This window comes from Bos indicus, chromosome 13 (genome assembly GCF_029378745.1).
Source record: "Bos indicus isolate NIAB-ARS_2022 breed Sahiwal x Tharparkar chromosome 13, NIAB-ARS_B.indTharparkar_mat_pri_1.0, whole genome shotgun sequence".
NCBI lineage: Eukaryota > Metazoa > Chordata > Mammalia > Artiodactyla > Bovidae > Bos > Bos indicus.
Window position 1 is genome coordinate 56647191 of NC_091772.1, and position 26333 is coordinate 56673523.

General features: G+C 39.0%; 2 protein-coding genes across 14 annotated transcripts in view; both read left to right on the top strand.

The window, feature by feature from the left end:
* The first annotated feature begins 10 nt into the window (after window positions 1-10).
* PPP1R3D (protein phosphatase 1 regulatory subunit 3D) lies at window positions 11-3061 on the top strand. Its single transcript, XM_019972689.2, has one exon. The coding sequence runs from the start codon at window positions 11-13 to the stop codon at window positions 908-910; it is 900 nt and encodes a 299-aa protein (XP_019828248.2). The 3' UTR covers window positions 911-3061.
* A 1954-nt stretch (window positions 3062-5015) lies between these two features.
* SYCP2 (synaptonemal complex protein 2) overlaps window positions 5016-26333 on the top strand; it is a 73176-nt gene continuing 51858 nt past the window's right edge. For 2 of the 13 annotated variants that reach the window (XR_011570129.1, XM_070801350.1), the window contains exons 1-12: window positions 5016-5238; window positions 16209-16264; window positions 17153-17296; window positions 18111-18239; window positions 19016-19120; window positions 19590-19614; window positions 22293-22378; window positions 23143-23228; window positions 23564-23598; window positions 24427-24569; window positions 24652-24704; window positions 25918-25963. Coding sequence is in view for 12 of the 13 variants with exons in the window: in XM_070801350.1 (XP_070657451.1) it covers window positions 16241-16264; window positions 17153-17296; window positions 18111-18239; window positions 19016-19120; window positions 19590-19614; window positions 22293-22378; window positions 23143-23228; window positions 23564-23598; window positions 24427-24569; window positions 24652-24704; window positions 25918-25963 (876 nt within the window). In the remaining variant the exon portion in view is untranslated. Of the gene's footprint in view, window positions 16115-16208; window positions 16265-17152; window positions 17297-18110; window positions 18240-19015; window positions 19158-19179; window positions 19384-19589; window positions 19615-22292; window positions 22379-23142; window positions 23229-23563; window positions 23599-24426; window positions 24570-24651; window positions 24705-25917; window positions 25964-26333 lie in introns of those variants that run through there. The other 11 variants (XM_070801351.1, XM_070801353.1, XM_070801352.1 and 8 more) reach the window with 11 other exon arrangements.

Genomic DNA, 26333 nt, shown 5'->3' on the forward strand with positions numbered 1-26333 from the left:
CGGCCGGGCCATGTCCGGAGGCCCGGGCTCGGCGGTCCTCCCCGCCACCGTTGGGTTCCGGAAGCCCGCCCCGCGGAGCCTCAGCTGCCTCTCTGACCTGGACGGCGGCGCGGCCCGGGAGCCGCGGCCCTGCCGGCCCCCGGGGAGTCCGGGCAGCGCGCCGCCGCCGCCGCCTGCGCCGTCCGGCTGCGACCCCCACCTACGGCCCATCATCCTGCGGCGGGCGCGCTCGCTGCCCAGCTCGCCGGAGCGCCGCCAGAAGGGCGCGGGCGCTCCGGGCGCTGCGTGCCGACCCGGCTGCAGCCGGCAGCACCGCGTGCGCTTCGCTGACGCGCTGGGCCTGGAGCTGGCGCAGGTCAAGGTGTTTAATGCGGGCGAAGACCCGTCCGTGCCGCTGCACGTGCTGTCGCGACTCGCCATCAACTCGGACCTGTGCTGTAGCAGCCAGGACCTGGAGTTCACTCTGCAATGCCTGGTGCCCGACTTCCCGCCTCCCGTCGAGGCCCCGGACTTCGGCGAGCGCCTGGGGCGCCAGCTCGTGTGCCTGGAGCGCGTCACCTGCTCGGACCTGGGCATCAGCGGCACGGTGCGCGTGCGCAACGTGGCCTTCGAGAAGCAGGTGGCCGTGCGCTACACCTTCTCAGACTGGCGCAGCGCGCACGAAGTGGCGGCGCGGTGGCGCGGGCCGGCAGGCTCTGGGGGCTCCGAGGACGTCTTCGCCTTCGGCTTCCCGGTGCCGCCCTTCCTCCTGGAGCTCGGCTCCCGCGTGCACTTTGCGCTGCGCTACCGTGTTGCCGGAGCCGAGCACTGGGACAACAACGATGGCCGCGACTACAGTCTCACGTGCCGCAACCACGCACTGCACATGCCGCGCGGGGAGTGCGAGGAGAGCTGGATCCACTTTATCTGAACTTCCTGGCGGGGCTCGCGCGTCTGGGAGGTGGCCCTGCCTCACACCCGACCCCCAAGCCGGGGCCGTCGGACCTTGCTTCCCGCAGCTGCAAGGTGTGCTCGCTGTGGCCCGCCTATGCTGTCTTTTACTTGAAACGTCTGGCTCACTTGGTCTAAACCGTGGCCTCCGATGCCAGAAGGCTGGGCTGTGTCATGTGCTGGGTGGGGTGCTGGGTGAGTAGATGCACCAGTGAGTTGGCCCTATGAAGAAGGCCCAGGCAGGTGGTTTTGGAAAGGCCTGCACCCTTCACTGGGAAAGCCTGTGGCTTTTGCATGTGTCCTGATCGCGTCTCTGTGAATATAGCTCTTATTTATCATCACTGCGATGTTGAAACCTTTTACCCTTAGCCGATGCCTTCTTGGGAACATTCTGAATTCAATAAGCTAAAAAAAAAAAGTCATTCTTGTGTGTGTGTGCCCACTGTAAACCGAATGTATATGCTGTGACCCCCATCATGGTCCCTTGAAGCATTCCTGCCCTGGGACAAGGAAAACCTGAAGTCACATTTGCATGCCAATGTCTGTAGGCTTCTAACAGCGGGGAAACTATTAATAGGCAAGAAATTGATGCCTCTTCGGTCATCATACAATCATTCCTGGGAGTTCAGGCTGCCCCATTAGGCTGTGTCTCCTCCATCAGCAACTGCCAAGCAGGAAAACACTTAGAACTTTTAGTTTGCAAAACAGCCCCTTCTGCAGTGTTCCTTTGCACTTTATGTATTTTATTGTACATGTTTGATAATTGTGTATCTGCACTTTATCAGGCCACTCTGTTTAGGTTTGAGCTACCTAAGTATTTAAAGAAATTCTGCCTTAAGTTATTTCAGTTTTCAGGCAACTCTGTGGAATTTGGGCAACAGTGCCCTTTGCAGTTACCTTTTTGACGGTTATGGTGACTCTCTTGATGTCTTCTTAAGTGTCCAGGGTTCCAGCAGTCATCATTCAGAAGTCACATTATCAAGTGGAACTAGCAGGTATTTTCAGCAACAACAAGACTGGAGGAAAAACAATACACAAATACTTATACATTTTAATTGTTTTAAGCTGTATTTGTATATGCCTGGTTTTATCAACTACCTGCCAACTTTCATCTTTGTGCCTTCAGATAGATAACTTTGTAACCTTGTCTGGACTTGTTTTCCAATTTTAAAATGTTAAATGCTTTTTTAATTTTTAATTTTCCAACCAAGAATTCAAGGCCATTGTCTCCTGCAGAGTGCCACAACAACTTAAAACTCTTAGCAAGGGGCTATTTCTCTTGGTGCTGGTGGTGGTCTGACAGCAGGTGCTAACACAGAGGTGTGAAAACCCAACTAAGGTAGATGTGGTCTCCAACTTGGGAAGCTGGTTTCCAAGAGCTGAAGCCAGTGTGATAAATCTTGTAATAGCTGTTACCAGTGAATTAACTCTAAATATTTGAATGCTTGTTACCGTTTGTCAAATAAGTATGCAAAGGATGCATTTTGCCTTTTAACCAATTTCTTTTTTTATAATGGCAACTTCAGTGTTTTAAAAAATTCCAGCAACAAGGATGGCTTTTTGGTACTGGTCTAAGAATATGGAACTCTGATTTAAAACATTGTGACTGAATTGAACAATCACTGGCGGTTAGCACTATGTACTCCATTGACATGCAAGAGGCAAAGAAGCCTGGTCGCATTTCCAAGCCCATGAGGGCCTCGGCCACTATGCCCTGGATCCTAGCCCAGTACGCAAAGCAGTTGTCCAGGGTGTTCACATATGAGCAAGAGCTGGCAAATATATTGCTATGTAAAGGCACGTGGAGAATCTTCTAATCTGTGTAAAGGTCATTTGCCCAAAAAGGTGTGGTCACAGAATATGTAGTAAATGTTATATCTTAAATATTAAAAGAACCTCCATGTGCCTTTGAATTAAAAACTTTAAAGCTTAAATATGCCTGCCTAGTTAATAAAGAAGCTTTGGGACAGCTTAAGGAGATTTTCAGGCCTGAAAACACAGTGACATAGCCTGGATATTCAAGTTTTGTTGTAACCTGTGCAATTGTTGGGTCTCTCCAAACATATTTTAATTCCTGCCATTTAAGATGACTTCACCTAAGCCTCACTATTAAAGTATATGTGCACAAGTTGTTGAAGTGTGTTTTTCTTGTGGCCTGATTAGTGTGAAACAAGCCTTTAGAAATGTGTTGATTAAGACATTTCACATGTCTTATCCTTCCTAGAATGCTGTCACATTTAGTATCTTGCCAATATAAATAAATGCATTCTATGATGGCATCTGGGCTTCAGCAGCACAGTCATGTGTATCTTTGAGAAACTGAGATGCATCCTTTTATGCCAGGTCAGTATTACATAGGAAGAAAGCTCTAGGAAAACACAGGGGATGGAATAGTTACTGTACTTCATCTTACTGCTTATTGAAGCCCATGTAGGAATAACTACATGAGTATCTTCACCACCCCCAGCCATGATGACTGTCACTCAATTACAGAGCTTTGAACACAGGGAAAGGAAACCAACTTATGTCCTCTCTTATTTGCTGGCCTACAATGGTGCTGTATTTGATGTCATTTAATCCTGAAAACTGCACTACCTGGTAGATCAGTTCAGTTCAGTCGCTGAGTTGTGTCCGACTCTTTCCAACCCCATGAATCCCAGCAAGGCAGGCCTCCCTGTCCATCACCAACTCCCGGATATACCTGGTAGATAATAGCCCCATTTCTCAGCTGAAAAGAATGAAGCTCAGAGAGATTTCGGAGAAGGCAGTGGCACCCCACTCCAGTACTCTTGCCTGGAGAATCCCACGGACGGAGGAGTCTGGTAGGCTGCAGTCCATGGGGTCGCTGAGGGTCGGACACGACTGAGAGACTTCACTTTCACTTTTCACTTTCATGCATTGGAGGAGGAAATGGCAACCCACTCCAGTGTTCTTGTCTGGAGAGTCCCAGGGACGGGGGAGCCTGGTGGGCTGCCGTCTATGGGGTTGCACAGAGTTGGACACGACTGAAGCGACTTAGCAGCAGCAGCAGAGAGATTTAAGTAATTCACCTAAAGCTCCACTGCTGGTAAGTAGCAAGGTTAGCATTCAAACCCACTGCAAAACCCACCTCTCTGCCATGTGAGAAGACTCTCCCAGTAAGAGTTTGTTAAATTTAATTGAACGTCCATTCGGATTATGACCGATAAGGTTTTCCATCTAACATAATCTAAAGACCTATTTAAAAACAAGTCAAATGAAATTAAATCAGTGATATTTTCTTCCATGTAGTAGTGACGTTTACGACATAATCCCTTGGATTTTCTGAACAATAAAAAGGGCTCTAAACGTTTTTCTTCTACTAAAAAATGGCAAGGTGAGGAGTCACTTTTTAATTTTTGACCTGCTTGTCTGCTGTAATTTGTGAATTCCCTGCCTAATTTACACGACAATCATCTATTTTTATCATTTAAACTGATAATTGAAATATTCTAAAATCCCTGGGGAAACACTTGATTCGCTCAGTGCCAAGCCAAGACGACCTCAGTGCTCTGTCCCCTAGGGGTCTGGGATTCAAGCTAGCGAGAGCACTCATTCACAGAACCTGCTTCTAGGAAACCCCCGCAGGGCCAGGGCCCTGGCGAGGTGGGCGTAGCCTGGAGGGCGGGGCGGAGCGCGGTGGTCAGTGGAGGCTGATCAGGAGTGGTTCTGCTGCCCTCTGCTGGCCCGCAGCGTGGGCCTCTTTCAGGGAACTTTAACCACGCGTCCCCGCAGGTTCGTCTAGGGCCCTCGTGTCTCTGCGGTCCCGTCCAGCCTTCCCGGGTGGCTGTGGGGAGCCCGGCGGTCTCCGGCGCTTCTGGTCCTTCAGGTTCACGTCCTGCGGGCAGAGCAGGCCCGGTCGACCCCTCCAGCGCGTCCACACCGCGGGAGGGAAGAGAGAGCAGAGGAAGGACGCTGGCGCCTCCTCTCGCGGCGAGGCCGCTGGGCGAGCGGGGTCAGAGGTCGGGGTCTGGCCTGCGTGCGGCCTCCCACTTACCTGAAGCCCCGAGCCGCGCCCACCTCGGCGCTCCCTTTCCGGCCTTAGGAGGTGCCTGCGCGAGTGCGAGGGGCGGGGCCTGTCCGGCGGCAGCGCTGATTGGACGTGGTGCCGAACCGCACGCGAAGCCGATTTGACGGGCGCTTCCCGCGCTCCCTTGGCCGCCTGAGGCGTAGAGGCGGTAACGGAGGCTCGGGGACTCGACGCCCGGTTGCAGCGAATCTAGGAGATCCACGCGGAGGCCTCTTCCAGCCGACAGATTGAGCTGGGTGCCCGGGAGGGCTTCCTTGACGGTGGGGCGCGTTAGGGGAGAGTTGCGGCGTTCGCTGGGCCTCCCGGGGCGGCGGAACTAGCAAACGGCCTCCTAACCGTTGAGGCGGAGCCGTTGAGGAAATGGCCGCAGTGGCGCAGCCAGAGGTGGGGGTGGGGTCGGCCTCTGGCGGGGCGTCGGGTCGGTGGTGAGGGCCTTGCGCCAGCGAGTCTCGGGGAGTGTGGTCGTGAGGGGCCGGCGGCGGCCTGGACCGCGCTGGTCTTGCTTGGGCAGCTGGTGTCCTGGACGGGGATGGAGGTCAGGGGCGGGGTGCCGCGCGGGCTCGCGGGCCCGGGGATGACCGCGAACGCGAGCACTCATCAGAATCAGAATATTGATGGTGACGAGAGTGGAGACGCTCGCGGGTCGGAGTTTCGGAACGGGCGCGGAAGCCGAGACTGGCCCCCTCCAGCCCCCACTGCTTAGCTTCTGGGACGGTGTAAATGCGCTTGGGGGAGGGGTGGGTGGGTGTGTGTGTGGGTGGGTGTGTGTGTGTGTACTGCCTCGCGGCAGCAGTGCACACACGTATTTCCCCTCCCCCCGTCCCGCACCCATTCTTCGCGAGTGTGTTCTCCGTGGCCCCCCCTTTCCGGAGTGGGGTCGTGAAGTCCACGGTACCAGCAGAAGGGTGATGAGATGAGTCTGTGTGTTACGGTCTGGGGGTCACAGGCGATGCCATTTTGCAGCTGTTGGTGAAATAGCTTGTGTTAACACTTGAGTCGTGTTGGGAAGAGTCCGGATTCACGTTCGAAACTGTTAGTTTGCTCTGGTGGTTGAGGGGACTGTTCGATTGAGTCAGCTTTGGGGAGGAAATGTGTGCTTCTGACAAGTTGTTGAGTGTTTTTTTAAACCTTAACCTTTTTATCGGCCTGCATATACACATTCATCCTGTAAGGCTTGCCTGTAACGCCAAACCTGCTTAGTTGACGCCCCCGCCCTCCCACACACACACGCACGCAGACTCTTGAAAAATTATTATTCCGTGCTAGGTCTCCTAGATCGTTCTGTTGTTCCTTGTTCTAGTGAATAGAACTTCAAAGCAATTTAAAGATATTTAAAATTGTTTACTCGTGATGGTAGAAAGAAGTGTATCGCTTTACCCTCTAGACTCAGCCTTTCCTCTCAGCTGCAAATGTTTGTCTTATTTAATGGCTAGTACCCAATTTGGGGCTCTGTTAAAGTCAATTTGCATTCAGCCTTGGAAGGGAGGGAGGAGTTAACTGGATTGTTGAGTTCAGTTTCCTTACTTAAAAAATCTTCCTGTGTAGATACTAATTAATTTTCCTTCCACTTGAATGGTTTTTTGAACAAAAGTAGAGTAGGAACTAAACCATCTCTTTAGCTTTGTGTGCCTCTTGGCCATAAGTAATTCCTCTGTGTTGTATTTCATGTCTCAGAGTACTTTGTAAATTACATGTAAGTTCGAATTCACATTGTTGTGGTTGTGATGCTGAAAAGTGTAAAATAATAGACAGGTCTGCCCCAACAATTGCTGACAGTAGGGAAAAAGTACAAATAGAGCCCCTGAAATATTTTAAGTATTTAAACTTTTTAATTACATTTTCAAATTGTGAAATAAAATGTTCTAGTCTTTCGTTTCAGACAGATACCTTCTTTGCAACAAAACAGAAAAATGCATATGAAGCTCTTATTTTTGAGTGTTGGCAAAAATATCAAAGATACTTGAATGCATTTATTATGGATATTTGATGGACTGAATTTTTTGAGAAGTATAATGACCTGTATAATTCATGAATTAGTATATATTTCACAAACTTTCATTTTAGTAAAATCAATAAATCAAGATTTTTACTGTTGTATTGACAGTATGATTGAAAGATTAAAACAACATGTAATTTTGTTCAAAATGTACTAATTTGAGTATATTTTCACCAAAAACATGATGTAAGTGTAAAAAGTAGTGCACTATTAAATTTTCTTAAAACTAAGGTAAATACAAATTATTAGTGAACATTAATCATAATTTCTTCTAATAGTACTGACATTTTTAATAAATCTTATTAAATATTTTTCTAAAAAGTCACTATTCTTGTGTTTGCCGCCTAACTGTGCATAGCCCATATCATGTTCATGCAGTTTTCCAGATTTATGTAGAAACAAATTAAACAATAATGGGTTGCTTAGAAATACAAAATGTTTCTCTGGCACCATGTGCAACTGTTGCAAACACTGTGCACTTAGTTGAGAGTACTTCCAGAGCCACAAGTTAGAATACAAAGAGAAGCAAGAAAATGGACCTTTGGCACGATTAGGAAGCAGCTTTTCCTTATGCAAGAATCAACTAGTTTCGCTCTACCAGAGAAAGAATTTGACAGTTGACTGATGTCTTTTTCTCTTATCTGAGCACTTGGGCTGCTCAAGTTTTATCTCCTTTCTGAAGTAGGGACTAAAATGTCAGTATCAGCACAACCTGCAGTCTTCTCTGCATTGTTTCAGCTTCTCACTCACCCCACCCCAAGTCCCTTAAACTTATTGTTATGTAAGATTTCGAACATACAGAATAAACAGACTTGTGTAGTTAACTGCAGTCCCTTCCTTTAATTTTTATTTTTATAATATTTATTTATTTTTGTCTGCACTAGGTCTTCTGCTGCTGTGTAGACTTTGTCCAGTTGCCGTGCTCAGGCTTCTTATTGCAATGGCTTCTCTTGTTGCAGAGCACTGGCCCTAGGGTGCACAAGGACTCAGTGCTTGTAGCTCACGAGCTTAGTTGTCCTTCAGCATGTGGAATCTTCCCAGACTAGGGGTCGAACCCATATCCCCTGAATTGGCAGGCGGATTCATAAGCCCTGAACCACCAGGGAAGTCCTATCCCCTTCTATTAAAGATATAGGCAAGGGGAGTGTTTCTTGGGGGCTTCAAGGGTATGAGTTGTGAGAGTGAATGTGTTCATGGTTATAGAACTTGCTGGGTCAGTACTGAGTACTGGATTCTGAGTAAATAAGAATCCTTAATCCTCTCTTAAATAGAGAGTCCTTAATGAAATTTGTGTGTGTGTGAGAGAGAGAGAGACAATGATATACAAAAAGTTAAAATCTATTACTTTTTATGCTTTGTGCTTTTTATTTCAGATTTTTTCACCATTCAAAGTCATAGAGATCCTCCTGAGTTTCCTTCTAATGGTTTTTAAACATTTTCATTTTAGTAAATTCATTGTTTATTTTGTGAATGATGAATGGGGGAAGCAGGGACCTAATTTTATTTTTTATATTTTGAGTTAGTTTTCCCAATGTCATTTTGGGCATTTGGGGTATTTATTGATTAATTTACATTTATTATTAGCAAAACCTTCTTACTCATATATGAAGTTCAAATATATGCTTGGATATGCATTTGGATTCTCTTGGTTATTGATCCATTTGTTTATTTCCTATTTTTAGTATGGTTTTTTTTTTGTAATTGTGACTTTGTAATGTATTTTGATAGCAAAGAGGATGATTCTTCCATTTATTTTTAAATAGTACTTTTGTTCATAGAATTCTAGCTTGCCGTTTTTCTTTAAGAACTTTTTAGTTTCTTTCCTTGTAGTGTTCTTGTCTGGCTTTGGTATCAGAATAAGCCTGGCTAATGAAATAAGTTTGGAAGTGTTCCTTTCTCTTCTGTTTTTTTGGAAGAGTTTGATCACTGGCGAAGTGGTCTGGTCCTGGACCTTTCTTTTTTTTTGGCCGTGCCGGGTCTTGATTACTATGAGGGCTTTTCTCTAGCTGCAGTGAGTGGGGGCTACTCTGTAGTTGCGGTGCACAGGCTTCTCGTTGTGGTGGCGTCTCTTATTGCTGAGCATGGGCTCTAGGGCACACAGGTTCAGTAGTTGCAGTGTGAGGGCTCAATAAGTGTGGTTCCCAGGCTCTAGAGTTCGGGCTTGATAGTTGTGACACATGGGCTTTGTTGCTCCATGGCATGTGGGATCTTCCCAGGCTAGGGATCGAGCCCTGGTCTCCTGCCTTGACAAATGGATTCTTTACCACTGAGTCACCAGGGAAGCCCCCTGGACGTCTCTTGTTGGGAGGTTTTCAATTACTGATTCAATTTCTTTACTAATAATTGATCTGTTCAGATTGTTTCTTCATAACTCAGTCTTGACAGGTTGTATGTATTTCTTATTGGTTCCATTTTTTCTAGGTTATTCAGTTTGTGGTCCAAAAAGATGCTTGATGTGATTTCAGTCTTCTTAAATTTATTAAGATTTGTTTTATGGCCTAATATATGATCTGTCCTGGAGAGTATTCTATGTGTGCTTGAGACGAATGTGTGTTCTACTGCTGTTCTACAGGAATTCCATATAGGTCTGTTAGATCTGTCTATCTAATGTGTAGTTGAAGTCCAATCTTAGAGCACTTTGAAGAAGTTATTATTCTGTCTTCTGGCTTTCATAGTTTCTGTTGGTCGGCTACTAGTCTTATTGATGCTGCTTAAAAATAACCTTTTTACTCTCTGACAGCAGTTTGTTTTTTTATTTTGAACTTTGATTTTCAGCAGTTTTCTGTGTTACCCCAGGTTTGGGTTTTTTTTTTTTTTTCCTTTGCTGGGATTCATGGGGTTTTTTGAATCTATTGTTTGATGCATTTTGTTGGTTTGGGGAATGTGTCAGTCATCATATCTTAGGTATTGATTCTGTCACATTCACTATCTTCTTTCCTGGATTTATAGTTACACATACATGGGGCTTAATAACTTATCCTGTGTTCTTGATCTGACTTCTGATACTCCCCTCCCCCCCAATCCCGCCATATTTTTGTCTCTGCTTCATTCTGGATATATTCTTCTGGTACCACTTCATTTCTCAAACTTTTACTTCATCTCTGTCTAATTTACTATTAAAACCATCCATTTTATTCTTTCTTAATAATCTTGTTATTGACTATTTTTGTTTCTAGAATTATTTGGTCTTTTGTTCAGATTTCCTTGGACTTCCTTATCTCCCACCCCAGTTTCCAGTCTCTGCCACCATTCTCAGTCTTAAAATCATTATGTACATAGTACTCAGTTATTTTGAAGTATTTTTTCTGATAACTACCAACTGGAGGTCCTGTGGGTCTCTCTTTTGGCCAGTTCTTTCACCTTTTAATTAATTCATCCAAGTCTATGAATTGCACTTTAAGTATTGGTTACAGCCTATAAATCTTTGTATCCATTAGGTTTTTGTATGTTAATGTTTTCTTAGTCACTTAAACATTTTGTCACTTCTGTTTTTTAATATCCCATGGACTATTCAAATATATGTGTTTAAGTTTCTGAATAGATAGGAAATTTGAAGCTGCCTTTGCAGCTGATTTCTAAATTTATTGCATTGTGAAAAAATAATCTGTTATGTTTATTCTTTTGCATGCATTGCATTTTGTTTTTGCTGTGGTGACTTAAGATTTTCTCTTTTATTCTTATTCAGAAATGTCCTTACAATGTGTTCAGATGTAATTTTTCTTATTTATCTTGAATTTCATGGAATCTTACAATTTGTGGATGTTTGTGTTTGTTTTGGGAATGTTCTTAGCTATTGTTCAACTGTTGCCATCCCACTGTTCTTTTTGTTTTAAAATTTTTCTAGGTTTCTTAAAGAATAGATATTGGGATGTATGCATCTGTTCTTCTTATCTCAACTTTTTATTCTGTACTTCCTTTGTGATATTCAATGGTACCCTCCACTTTGTCTTTTTATTCCAAGGAATGTTCCCTCCTGAAGCTTTCAGGCCTGTGGTGATAGTGGTAGTGGTGAATGCTCAGGGTTCTCTAGCCTATGCTGTTCCCCTTATGGTTCCTTATTAATCTCCCTGTTGGTTGCTGACCTCCAATACTTACTTCTTACCTCCATAATTGCATTACTACAGGCTAAATTTTCATTCTCTGTGATGGCCTGGGGAGAATGAGAAAGAGAGTGAAGCCAGGTAGAAAATAGGGACACTCCTTCTTGGGAAGTGGGAAAGCAAACTGTGGGTCCCTGCATTTCCAGTATTTTACAGGCAAAATGGTAAAACAGCTGCCCACTATTTAGAGATCTTGGAATCATTGCTGGTATTCTGGAATTCCCAGAAAGCCACAGACCTAGAATCACCCATTTAGTATTTAAGCTAGAATAGACAAAACCAGATGGGGCAAGACCACAGTAGGCCCTGGATAGACTTGCATGGAGCATCTGGACACTAGCTACTTATTTGCAAAGACTGGTAATTTCTTGGTAATTTCACTTTCCTCACAACAACCCAAACCTACCTTTCACTGATCCCTAGTTTTGGACCCTACCTACCTATATTTTAGTGTGAATTTACTTTTAAAAGGTTAAATAAGTATAAATTGCAAATAAAACTGAAGTTTCCCTTCGACAAATAGCTGATCACAGTTTTGTGCAACTCTCTATTCTTTTTCCTCAATAAGCTGACAAATAGTCAAACTGTCCTAAGTGGTGTAAGTGAATATCTCTCTATATATACACACAGGTGGATGCACAGAATTGTGTGTATACTTAAATTGTATCTAGAGATAATTGTAAAGAATATAAAATTTCTTTTTTCATGTAAGTGGCATTATGCTGTATTTATTATCGGGCAGCATGTTTTTTAATCACTAAAACTGTTTGCACATATCTAAAATTTGGGTTTATTGTGTTCACAAAATTGATTATTTTATGCCACATTATATTTATTCATTCCTTACCCCCTCTCCCATTCCCAGCATTGATCTAGGTGCTTTTGAGTTTTCCCACTCAGAATGATGCCAAAGAATGTTCAAACTATCACACAATTGCACTCATCTCACATGCTAGCAAAGTAATGCTCAAAATTCTCCAAGCCAGTCTTCAATAGTACGTGAACCGTGAGCTTCCAGATGTTCAAGCTTATTTAGAATAGGAGAGGAACCAGAGATAAGTTGCCAACATCCGCTGGCTCATCAGAAAAGTAAGAGAGTTCCATAAAACATCTAATTCTGCTTTATCGACTATGCCAAAGCCTTTGACTGTGTGAATCACAACAAACTGGACAATTCTTAAAGAGATGGGAATGCCAGGCCACCTGTACCTGCCTCCTGAGAAATCTGTATGCAGGTCAAGAAGCAACAGTTAGAACCTGGATCAACAGACTGGTTCCAAACTGGGAAAGGAGTACATCAAGGCTGTATATTGTCACCCAGCTATATGCAAAGTACATCATGTAGAATGCCAGGATGGATGAAGCATAAGCTGGAATCAAAGATTTCCGGGAAAAATATCAATAACTTCAGATATGCAGATGATACCACCCTTATGCAGAAAGCGAAGAGGAACTAAAGAGCCTTTTGATGAAAGTGAAAGAGAACAGTGAAAAAGTTGGCTTAAAACTAAATATTCAGAAAACTAAGATCACGGCATCCGGTCGCATCACTTCATGGCAAATAGATGGGGAAACAATGGAAAGAGTGAGAGACTTTATTTTTGGGGGGCTCCAAAATCACTGCAGATGGAGACTGCAGCCATGAAATTAAAAGACCCTTGCTCCTTGGAAGAAAATCAATGACAAACCTAGACAGCATATTAAAAAGTAGAGACATTACTTTGCCAACAACGATCTGTCTAGTCAAAGCTGTGGTTTTTTCAGTAGTCATGTATGGATGTGAGAGTTGGACTATAAAGAAAGCAAGCACCAAAGAATTGATGCTTTTGAGCTGTGGTATTGAGAAGACTCTTGAGAGTCCCTTGGACTGTAAGGAGATTAAACCAGTCAATCTTTTAGGAAATCAGTCCTGAATAGTGCTTGGAAGCACTGATGCTGAAGCTTCAACTCCAATACTTTGGCCCCCTGATTTGAAGAACAGACTCATTGGAAAAGACCCTGATGCTGGGAAAGACTGAAGGCAGGAGGAGAAGGGGATGACAGAGAATGAGATGGTTGGATGGCATCACTGTCTCAATGAACATGAGTTTGAGTAAGCTCCGGGAGTTGGTGATGGACAGGGAAGCCTGGTGTGCTGCAGTCCATGGAATCGCAAAGCGTCAGACACAACTGAGTGAAGTGAACTCAGAACAGTGCTGCAAAAACGTGTTTAAACTTGTCTCCTTATGCACGTGAAATAAATGTTTTTCTGGGGATCAGATTTTTTTTTCCCTCTAGAGTTAATCTTTGGAAATGCAGGAGATTTTTTTATTTATTTATTTTTTTTACTCATCCTTTTTTGTATGCCTATTATGTATGTTCTCATTGGCACTTAAATTTTTTTCCTGGCATGTCTGCTAGAAAGTAGGCTGACTAGTGTCTTTTGTGGTTTAAAGATAGACGGTCCTATATTCCTCTTGGTTTAATTAATTAACTGCCCTCTACATTGGATTTCTTGTGATTCTATTACAAACCTCTTCATGGTACTGATTAAAGTTGTTCTATTCATGATGTCTAGAAAAGATCTTTTCTAGATTGTTTTTATTTCTTTTCCTTTATAGGACTAACCTCCAAACCTCCAAGTTGCATTTGGAAATGTTAGATGCTTTTGTTAAGATGATGCTTAATGTAAGCATGTTGCTTCCTATAAGGGTGTTGCTTACCGTTTCCATTTTCCTTTGAAGGAAAAATGTGCTTAGATTATCTTTTCCTCCTTTCATTGCAGATTTGTATATTCTTGTATATACTATTCTTTGGCAATATACTTGCATATACTTCCCTTCTAAAATATTGTATTACTAGCTTAAATTTCTTTTTTGGGTGTTAGTTCTAAAAGGTCTTGTAGGTCTTCATAGAACTGTTCAACTTCAGCTTCTTTAGCGTTGCTGGTTGGGGCATAGACTTGGATTACTGTGATATTGAATGGTTTGCCTTGGAAACGAACAGAGATCATTCTGTCACTTTTGAAATTGCATCCAAGTACTGCATTTCAGACTCTTTTGTTGACCATGATGGCTACTCCATTTCTTCTAAGGGATTCCTGCCCACAGTAGTAGATATAATGGTCATCTGAGTTAAATTCACCCATTGCAGTCCATTTTAGTTCGCTGATTCCTAGAATGTCGATGTTCACTCTTGCCATCTCCTGTTTGACCACTTCCAATTTGCCTTGATTCATGGACCTGACATTCCAGGTTCCTATGCAGTATTGCTCTTTACAGCATCGGACCTTGCTTCTATCACCAGTGACATCCACAGCTGGGTATTCTTTTTGCTTTGGCTCCATCCCTTCATTCTTTCTGGAGTTATTTCTCCACTGATCTCCAGTAGCATATTGGGCACCTACTGACCTGGGGAGTTTCTCTTTCAGTATCCTATCGTTTTGCCTTTTCATACTGTTCATGGGGTTCTCAAGGCAGGAATCCTGAAGTGGTTTGCCATTCCCTTCTCCAGTGGACCACATTCTGTCAGATCTCTCCACCATGACCTGCCTGTCTTGGGTGGCCCCACAGCGCATATCTTAGTTTCATTGAGTTAGACAAGGCTGTGGTCCTAGTGTGATTAGATTGACTAGTTTTCTGCGATTATGGTTTCAGTGTGTCTGCCCTCTGACGCCCTCTTGCAACACCTACCATCTTACTTGGGTTTCTCTTACCTTGAACATGGGGTATCTCTTCAAGGCTGCTCCAGCGAAGTGCAGCCGCTGCTTCTTACCTTGGACGAGGGGTATCTCCTCACCGCCGCCCCTCCTGACCTTGAACGTGGAGTAGCTCCTCTAGGCCCTCCTGCGCCCACGCAGTCACCGCTCCTTGGATGTGGGGTTGGTCCTCTCGGCCACCGCCTCTAATCTCCGGCGTCGGGTAGCTCCTCCTGGCCGCCGCCCCTGGCCTTGTGCATGGGGTATCCTTTCGACTGTTCCTGCACCTTCACAGCCTGGCACTCTCGGCTGCTGCCCCTGACCTCAGACGTGGGATAGCTCCTCTTGGCCGCCACCCCTCGGGCATGGGGTCCTCCCGGCTTCTGCCCCTGACCTCGGACGTGGGGTAGCTTCTCTCGGCCGCGCTTGTGCACCATCGCAGCCGCCCGCACCCATCACTTCATGGGAAATAGATGGGGAAACAGGGGAAACAGTGTCAGACTTTATTTTGGGGGGCTCCAAAATCACTGCAGATGGTGACTGCAGCCATGAAATTAAAAGACGCTTACTCCTGGGAAGGAAAGTTATGACCAACCTAGACAGCATATTCAAAAGCAGAGACATTACTTTGCCAACAAAGGTCCATCTAGTCAAGGCTATGGTTTTTCCAGTGGTCATGTATGGATGTGAGAGTTGGACTGTGAAGAAGGCTGAGCGCGGAAGAATTGATGCTTTTGAACTGTGGTGTTGGAGAAGACTCTTGAGAGTCCCTTGGACTGCAAGGAGATCCAACCAGTCCATTCTGAAGGAGATCAGCCCTGGGATTTCTTTGGAAGGAATGATGCTCAAGCTGAAACTCCAGTACTTTGGCCACCTCGTGTGAAAAGTTGACTCATTGGAAAAGACTCTGATGCTGGGAGGGATTCGAGGCTAGAGGAAAAGGGGATGACAGAGGATGAGATGGCTGGATGGCATCACTGACTCAATGGACGTGAGTCTGAGTGAACTCCGGGAGTTGGTGATGGACAGGGAGGCCTGGCGTGCTGCGATTCATGGGGTCTCAAAGAGTTGGACACAACTGAGCGACTGACCTGAACTGAGCTTAAATTTCATTTAGACATTGATTCAAGATTATTTTTCTTCCTGTTCCCAAAGTTGGAATCTTTGAGGGAGGTCCACATTTATATTCTTTCACTGACTAGTTTTGTTACCTTTTGGCAGGACTTTGACATTTAAGTCATCTATCAAAAGACAAGGCTTAAATAAATGATCTTGAGGCTTCCTCCAGAAACTTCTTTGACAGAGTCAAATGAGTAATTTCATAAACAGTGAGGAACTTAAAGAGACAACATTTATTGCCTTTGGTATAAGCAGCAGTGCTTATTTATGTGTTTTAAGATTTTTAAACTGTAAACATATAGATTGCAAGATTCAGGAAGTATATGTTTTCTTTTATAGGTGTTTTGTTCAAGTTTTAAAGTTAAGTCAAAATGCCAATAAGACCAGATCTCCAGGTAGGTGGTCCTAGGCCAAAAGGAAGTATTTTAATTCCTAAAATCACTTTTTGTTTATTTATAGATATTAAATGCTATAGTTTTAGGAAAGATAAAACTTACTTGTTTCTATGAAACGGTCAAGAGTTAAATAATTTAAATAAAAATATTATCCTTTTATTTTTCAATAGATTTGTTTCCAGAAGCTTTAAGAATATAAAGTATTAAAGATTATTTATATATACCTTTTACATAGAAGTGAATTATGCATTGATTTATATATAACTTATGCCTGGATACTTAAATGTTAGGCTTTAAAATTGTAAGATACTTATATTTAGGTCAGTCATATTACTGTATGAAAATTCCTTGTTAATGAGGTGTACTTTAATAGCAGGAATGGCAGACTTTGTAAAGCTTATAAATATAGAATATAATAATAAATTATGTGTGCATGTAATGCTTAAGTTAGTTTGGTTGGTATAGCTCCTAAAGAAGTGCTTTTACCTTCTTTATGCATTTTTTTTTTTTTACTATTAATATTTAAACCTCATGAAGAAGTTGACAGATATGTTAGGGTTTTATCCATGGTATTAAGGGTTAGTTACTATAAAGCTGATTTTTATTTCTTTCATTAACAGGTTTTTGTTTTTAACTTAATGATGACTTTTCAATAAGAGATATGAAGTGGAAATTATTAAAATACATTTTCCTATACAGATATTGTTATCAAAGAAACTTAATCTCTAATTTTGTTACTCCAAATTTAATAGTGGACGGTTAAATAAATTGTTTTATAAGCTCTTGAGAATTTTCAAATGTGAAAGCAATTCTTAAATTACTTGATTCCATAAGGTGACTAATGTTGGTTTTGATTCAGTATATGTGGTATTTTCTATATTTCTTCAGCAGTTGGAAAAATGCATTGATGATGCTTTAAGGAAAAATGATTTTAAACCTTTGAAAACACTTCTACAAATTGATATTTGTGAAGATGTGAAGATTAAATGCAGCAAACAGTTTTTCCACAAGTTAGATGACCTTATGTGCCGGGTAAATACTCATTTTCGTTGAATGATTGTTACGGTTATTAGATAGCACTCTACTTTTTAGGAGGAGATTCTCCATTGGAAGAAATGAATAAAAAGACTTCAGCAGGCTCACTTGTATAAATAAATGCTTCTTTCACCACTTGCTTTTTTGTGTGTATTTGTTTGAGGAGTACCAAATAACATGTTGGACTGTTGTTTTGTAAGTAGTATATACAAAAATCATGTTTGCATAGTGTTACCATTATTAACTTTATTTAAACCGGAGGAGAATAGGGTACTTACTTGAGGTTTAAACAATGTGCTTTACCTTTTGAAAACCTGTTAGCATATTAATCATGTTGTCTGGACAGTGCTTGTTGCTTGCAAAAATAAAACAAGTAGAAACAAAAATCATCTAAAATCTTGACTTGATTTGTAGTATATAAAGTATTTTTATACTTTTATGCAAGTGATTATTGACAGTCTCCACCAGAATTTGATAATTGTTACAAATCTAAGATTAAAATTTCTTATATCCCTTAGTTAAATACATAGAACTTTTTAGAATGGAAGGTAACTGATTCATTGCCTCATAAGTATAAAGTTTCTTAAATTATATAATTCTGCATTTTTGTGCTGAGTTTGTTGTTCACTGGCTGAGGGGCTGTAAGGAAGTCACCTTTTAAAGCCACACTTTTGTCCTTTGCGATATGGAGATTATGATAATGACTAACACTCAGGATTTATGATGATTATATTAATAACATTCCTAGCATAATGCCAGTTCCATTTTATTTTGTATTTGCAAATGTTTAAATCTATGATTTGCATTTTAGGAGCTTAATAAAAGAGATATCCAAACTGTTTCAACCATTTTGGTTTCTTTTGGAAGATGTGGCAAAAATATCACTATACTGGGGCAAGCTGGACTTCTAACTATGATAAAACAAGGACTAGTCCAAAAGATAAGTATAGAATATGTAACATATTCATGTGAGGGAAATATGTTTAAAGCTGTGTTTTCTAATTAAGCGGTTCATACTCTTGAAAAATAAATTTGGGAAATGTATATAAAACTTTGGGATAAGATATTTTTATAACCTGTGGTATATGTTAGAAAATTAAAGATCACAAGGAAACTATACAGGGTCCTTGATGATCATGTAATTGTAAGGTCCCAAAACTCCAAAAAGCCTTAACTTGCTTTATTTTCTCTAGCTCATCTTAGTCCTAGTCTAACTTTTATTTTTCTTTTTATATTGTTTATTATATTTCCCATTTTTAAATGTATTGATTTTTGTCCTTTTCATTCTTTGTTATATTCCCAGCAACAAGAACAGTCCCTAAAGCATAGCATGTACTCAAACATCTGAGTTCAATAATAAAAAAGTAATGCCAAAACTTTTCAAATAGTAACAATGACAAAATGATCTAATGTGTAATGATAATTTACTTTTTATCTATTGTATGAATGTTCATGAACTAAGAATTTGAAGAGAGTAATAAAGACTTTCTACTTGGAATTGGAACTTCATTCATCCCCATCTAAAAAATGGGGAACATGTAGTGAGTTACCAAAAAGCAAAAACAGTGAAGATGTTTAAGAGGATAAACTTATTTTGATTCAATACTGGAATTTTTATTTGTAATGTTTGTTTTTAGGTTTACTGTTTCTATAAATACATTTTTAAAGTTATTAAGTGAATTCAAAGTGACTAATGTATACATTTCTTTTTTTTACATGGTTGCCTGGTTTGAAAAATCCAAGGAGATTATTCTGAGTCGGGGAAATTCAAAAGATGAAGCTGTTATAAATATGATAGAAGACATATTTGATCTTTTGATGGTAACAACCATATTGATTCACTGATGTTATGAAGCATGTATGTGTTCATTTAAAAACATTTGTGTTCTATGTGGCCTGAGATCAAAAGTCATTAACAGATTGGTTAGTGCATTTATCTGATTAATTGGTTAGTACATAAAAGTTAAATAATTTGCATGTGTTCATTTGAAAACAAATTGTGTTCTATATTATAAATATGATAGAAGACATATTTGATCTTTTGATGGTAACAACCGTATTGATTCACTGATGTTATGAAGCATGTATATGTTCATTTAAAAACATTTGTGTTCTATATGGTCTGAGATCAAAAATCACTAACAGGTTGGTTAGTGCATTTATCCTGATTAATTAGTTAATAATAAAATTTAAATAATTTTATGGTAAATTCAGAAGTAACCTATTTTAGTACTATTTTTAATGGTTTTTATTATAAGTAAGTTTTAAATATTATTCATTTTCTTCTCAGGTCATACATGACATCGATGATGAAGGTATAATAAACATTTTATTTCTATTGGAACAATAATTTGCTGTTAAAGTTCTGGTATAATTTTTCAACTCTTGCTGTGTTATCCTAACAGTAATTCATTACCTAATTCAGGGGTCTACAAATATTTTCTGTAAAGAATTAGAAAATATTTTAGGCTTTGTGGGCCTAGAAAGAAATTGACACTGTTACACAGGTACTTTATTTAACAAGAAAGAAAACACATTTCCACAGATGTTTTATTGATGCAACTCAAAGTATAATGAAGATTGAGTATAATGATTTTATAATACTAATGAGGAGAATAGCATTCTTTTTTGAGATGGTAACAGTGTATCTTAATTAAGGTTCAGAGTTAGTGTTTGCTGTTGTAAAAACTGATTGCAAGTCTTACTTGTTCATGCTCATCTATAATGAGATTTTGTGTATATTACATTAGAAAATGTCTTTTCACACTCATGCAGATAATGCCAAATACTGATATCAGTTCATGAACATGTATTTTAATTGAGCATAGTCATCACTTGGCAAGATCTATAGAATTAGGTTTTTTCCTTAATATTTGCATTGTATATATATATATATATGTTATTATGTTATATGTGTGTATATATGTATACAGTGTGTATATATAGAGAGAGAGGAGAGTATATATATGTGTGGAAAAAGTCTAATATTCTTTAATATTATTCAAATAATAATAATCTAATAATCTAATATTCTAAAGCATTCTAATAAATGCTGTCCAAGGGATGACTGTGCTTAATTAAAAGTCATGCTCAAGGTGGTTCAGATACCTGGTAAAGAATCTGCCTGCAGTATGAGAGACCCAGGTTCAAGCCCTAGGTTGGGAAGATCTCCCCTGGAGAAGGAAATGGCAACCCATTCCAGTATTCTTGCCTAGAGAATTCCATGAACAGAGGAATCTGGTGGGCTGCAGTCCATGGGGTCACAAAGAGTCAGACACAACTGTGCAACTAAGACTTACTTTTTTCTTAATGTTTACTTTTTAGAATGATATTGCACTGCAGATTAACCACTTTCAGTTGAAGGTTAGGTGGAAGCTCCTCAGTTGCACAGTTAAAATCAGTTTTGAAATATGGAAATTTCCTTTACACTTACATCAGCGTCCCAAAACGCTGCTGGGTCTGTAGTTGGAGTTTGGAAAAAGTTTATTACCTATGTTTCTGTTGGAAATGGAGATGTCATTTCTTGTCTTAGTTTTTGAAAGCCTCTTGTGATTCAGACGACCTTTGTTTCATTGAAATGACTTTACTGAAGTATAAGTATCTCATATAAGCACTATTTTTCCTTGGATTTGGGGGCTGAATTCATTAAGAAATCTTATCGACTCTGCAGCCCAAGCTAATTACCAAAGCCATTCATTCAGAGGTGGCTAATGATTGCTGAATTCCTAAGAATGAATGAAATTCACCTGAGACTACTAATTCAGTAAAACATCATACATTCGCATATTTCCACAGAGTACCTGCTGATGAATACAGCCATACAAAAAGGGACAGTGAGTTGGATTTGGTTTGTGGGCCATAGTTTGTCCTTGATCTAGTGAAATTTTTAGTAGGACAGGGAGAATGTAGAACATGTTACAACTCATCATCTCAACTTGTGTTTGGTAGTGCCTTTTACCTAACAATAAACTCAAGTTATTTTATCTCTGTGTTGGTTGGGGAAGAATTACCTAGGATTGGTAATTGAGGCTGGTGAATCCTTTATATTAATGAATGAAGGAACAACTGTTTGCTGCCTTCAAAGCCAAAACATTTTAAAAGATTGATTGCTCTTTATTTCAATAATAGTTAATGCTGCGTTTTCATTTGTGTTTTTTTGCACTTAACTAACAATCTAGTCTAAATTCTTCACTTTTTAGGGGAGAAAACAGTCCTAAAGCACCAATGATTATGAAGTGATCCAACTAGTTTTTTTAAATAAATCATTTTATCTTTTCAGATAATGCAGTGATTTTTTTCTTCTTTTAATGTAGTCACTGTGAAATTGTACATTTTCTGTTCCTATGTTGCCATTATTTAAAATTATTTCTTAAAAATTATGTCGTGAATTAGCATGGGGCAAATTCCTCTTAACTGGTATTAATAAAGCCTTGTCTTTTGAGAGACTAGGGTCAAATTTAGAAACAGATAATGTTATTTAGATCTTCATGAGGAGGTATTAATGACCATTATGAAATTTTGGAGGTATGACTATAAATTATTGAGGCCAGTTTTTATAAAAACCTTAAAATAGAAGTTTCCAGTTTTGAACTATGTTTATCCAAAACACTAATACTGCTTTAAGTGCCTAAAGGAGAAACTGGATCTGGGGTTATTCCCTTGCCAGAGTTCAGATCAGGCACATCTGTTGAATGATGTTTTTTCTTTTTCTTTTTTTTTTTTAATTTATTTTAATTGAAGGCTAATTACTTTACAGTATTGTAGTGGTTTTTGCCATACGTTGACATGAATCAGCCATGGGTGTGTACATGTGTTTTTTCAAAGTTACACAGCTGATTAGTGGCAGAACCAGGATTGAATTTCATGCTTCCTGGTGACCAGGGCAGTCCGCAGGCCTTCTTCTGAACTGAACTAGTATGTCCTTTCCATTCACTCATATAAGAAAAGGTTGTCCTTTAAAATACGTATTTGTCAATAATTAACTTTTATTCAGGTAAAAGGCAAATAGTGGAAAGTTTCGTGCCTCGAATTTGTGCTCTGGTTATTGACTCAAGAGTGAATATTTGTATTCAGCAGGAGGTAAGCCATTATTTAGTTTTTCTTTTAAAAATTAAAGAGAAAGTAGAGACAATTGGGTAGCAATTTGTCAAATTGAATAATTATTTTATCTTGGCACTGAATTATCATGTAGTGTATTTCTGTGTTCTTCATTCATTGCTTTGGAGAAGGAAATGGCAACCCGCTCTGAAAAATCCCACAGACGGAATTCTTAACAGGCTATAGTCCATGGGGCACAAGAGTCAGACACAACTTATGGTTTCAGGAGGAGAAATTCATTGCCTGACATGATGAATATATTATGTAAATATATATTGAACATTTATAACCATGTGGATTTATGTATATGAATATAGCTCATATGAAAATAAACTATACCATCTAGATATTAGTTCCTCAGTATTTACATGCTAAAAATAAAAATAATTTATAGTATATATTGATAATGCATATGTACATGTGTATAGTCATAAGAATAAATATTAATAAGATGTTTTTTGCTTCCTTAGTTCTTATGATAGAGTAATAATGAACATGTCATACTGCAGAGTATGAGTGCTTTAAGCATAGGAATCGTGGTATATTCTATTTTTGATAGCCTTTGTTTTATGTTTTCTTGTATTCACTATTTTATGCTTTATATTCTTTGCTCCACCCTTCATTCCTTGCATAAAATGCTGTGATTAAGAAAAAGAGGCTTCTAAATTTATGTACCTATCTCTGAAAACATACTAATGTTCCACTGAATATATAAAGTTAATGGACTCTCTTTTTTTCTTTTCTAGACTCTAAAAAAAATGAATGTGATGCTTGACAGAATGCCTCAAGATGCCAGGAAAATACTCTGTAACCAACAAATGTTAATTCTCATGTAATAATCTGTACTATATTGCTTTAATTAGTAGTTCAAGTCAAGAATTTAAAGGATGTTTTATAAGGCAAATAAGGCAACCATAAGTTGCATTAGTAATTAAAATTGGTCAACTGTTACAGGTTTCTAATATTGCATATGGGTATGTTTTCTGCCAGTCTAATACTATGAATTGTAAGTTTTAGTGAAGTTTTTTACCCTAAACATATGAACTTTAAGTTTTAGTTATAATTATTATGAATTATAAGTTTTAGTGAAGTTTTTTACCCTAAACATATGAACTTTCTATTTAAGTGATACTTGTCTACTATATAACCTGCTGTTTTGATTCACAGGAGTAGTATGGGAGAAAGGATTTTAGATGCTGGAGGTAAGTATGTTTTTTCAAAATGCTCATATTTGAAGTTATTCCAAATTTATTAATAGAATATAATATTTGTCAAAATAATAATATAATGTGAAATTATATGAAAAATTATAAACTGTACATAATCAAGCAGTTTTTATTTACCTTAATAAATAAAGGATAAATATCTATGGAACTAAGAAAAGAAGTATGATAACAGGAGTTGTCAAATATAATTTGTGCCTAATAGTAGGTTTATGAATAATAACTTAATTTTCCAGTAGATTTTAATTCCTTTTGCTAAGAAATTTCTCAAATATATGTTATGAAATTAGGTTTAATATTCTTGGGATTGATTTGTTTGTAAATGATGTCTTTATTAAAATAACTGAAATTTTCTTTCCTAAGTTTCATATGAGAAAATTTTCATGTAGTGATTTACATATAGAACAAACCAGTGGCTTCAAGTACTTTAAAATAACTGTAGATATCATGATATACAAAAGGAAAACAAAGATTACCTATGATTTATAGACTTGTCAGTTATTTTTACAATTCACAACTCTAATAATAATGGAATAATGGTATCTTTGCATATTTAGGAGTTTCTTTTAAATGTCCTTAAAATTTTTTGTTTTATTCCTTTTTTCTGTTGACAAACTTGTCTTGTTGTTTGGGCTGTGTTCATGCCATGTAATGGTGGGATATTTTTAATCTATATGAAGAAAATGGTAAAAGATGAGTAAATTGCACTGTGTTCCTTATTTCTCTTGCTTGTTCTAACACCTTATGAAATATAGAGTTTCATAAACTTTAATTTTCATAATTTCAAATAATTAACTTTGTTTTAAGATTATGACTTGCAAGCGGGTATCGTCGAAGCTTTATGTAGAATGACCACAGAAAAGCAAAGACGAGAACTGGCTTGTCAGTGGTTCTCAATGGATTTTATTGCTAATGCATTTAAAGGAATTAAAGACTCTGAATTTGAAACAGTAAGTAGTATAAAATAACAAATTAACAAGTTTTTTTTTAATTACTGTGTTTTTTAAAAGCTCTCTCTTTTTTAAAAATTAGGATTGCAGGATATTTCTCAACCTTGTAAATGGCATGCTTGGAGACAAGAGAAGGTAAATTTAATGCAAAATACAACCATTTAATGATAAAAAATAGAGCTCAAGAGGGAAGCACACAATGTTAGTCTGAAATAATCCTCCACTGGTCTTATTTTGCTTTGTACTTTTTGGAGGGAAAATACATTTTTAATTAACGTGAATTAATAAATTTTTCTAAGATTGGTTTACTGTATTTCAGAATTGTATATGCATTATAAATTTGGTGTTTAAGGAATAATAAAAGCCTAAATATAAATATTACTTGAGCTACCTCTATCCATATACTGCAATAAAAATGTATAGCAAATATAAATCATTTTCTTTTGTAATTAACACTGTAAGGATGTTCTTTCTGAGGTTATTAAATCTCAAGAATGGTCTAGGTAATACAAATTTTTATCACTTTTGACAATGACATAGGAAGTGTTTTTGTTGTGCAGTGCCTGGCACCTTATAAATGCTCAGGACACATTGGATGAATCAACTCACAATGAGTTTACCGACTACAGAGAAAAGATAGGTACCGACTACAGAGAAAAGATAGGGTGAAGGTTAAGTGCAAGGAGTCATACTATTTGAATTTGAATAATAGGTTCCCCTCTTCCTGTTCTAATGTTGGACAAGTTGTTTAATCTCACTTTCCTCAGTTTCCATAGCTATAAAATAAGAATACTAATAATATCTTCCCAACCCAGGGATAAAACCCACGTCTCCTGCATTGCAGGCAGATTCTTTACCATCTGAGCCATCAAGGAAGCCCACAATAATATCTACCCCATGTTTGTTGTGAAGATTAAATGAGATAGCTATGTAAGTCCTTAAATAGTAATTGACCAAGAAAGTATTCATTGAATTCTGCCATTTTTATTAGCAGTATTATTCACTTCTACTCTTCCTATCTAATCCTGTAGGAACTTCCATTATATTACTATAAACTATATTGGGAATCTCTGCTCATAGTCAATAACATGAGAAGTAATTTGGTACAGTTAACTTTAGTCAAAATGGTAGGTTGAGTAGTAGCCTCAAAATAATATGCTTTCTTTCATAAACAGGTTTCCACTAAATTCTCACTTTAAAGAGTAATAAAGAAGGAACTAATGATTTTGTTTAAATTGTCACTGCCAACTGATTTCCTTTTGATCCTAGGTATGATTTGTATGGAAAGTCAAAATTATGCTGTGGAGGCTTATTAGTTTTTTTTAACTCAAACTACTTTTTCTTTCAGGGTCTTTACATTTCCTTGTTTGTCAGCATTTCTTGATAAATATGAGGTAAATTTTAAAATGTAATACATTTTTTTAGTTATTAGGTGATTTTTGATGTAGAGGTCAACTGAATTGTAGGTTATAATTTGACAAGAACATTAATATTAGTCATAATTAAATCACAAATAACAGCTGGTCTGATATTCTAGATCTAAGTGATATTTTATGAAATGACGTATTTGTAGCCAGGGATAAGTAAAATATAAAGCTGTACTTCAAATTATCTTACGTTTCCTTATTCAAGCCCATTATTGTTTATTATTCATGAATATATTCAAATGTGAAATTATCTTCAGCCTATATTTGTACTTGAGTATTTGTGATTTTCTGGAACTGGCTAATTTCTGTGTAAAATAGTAAGCAGCTTTTTTTTTAT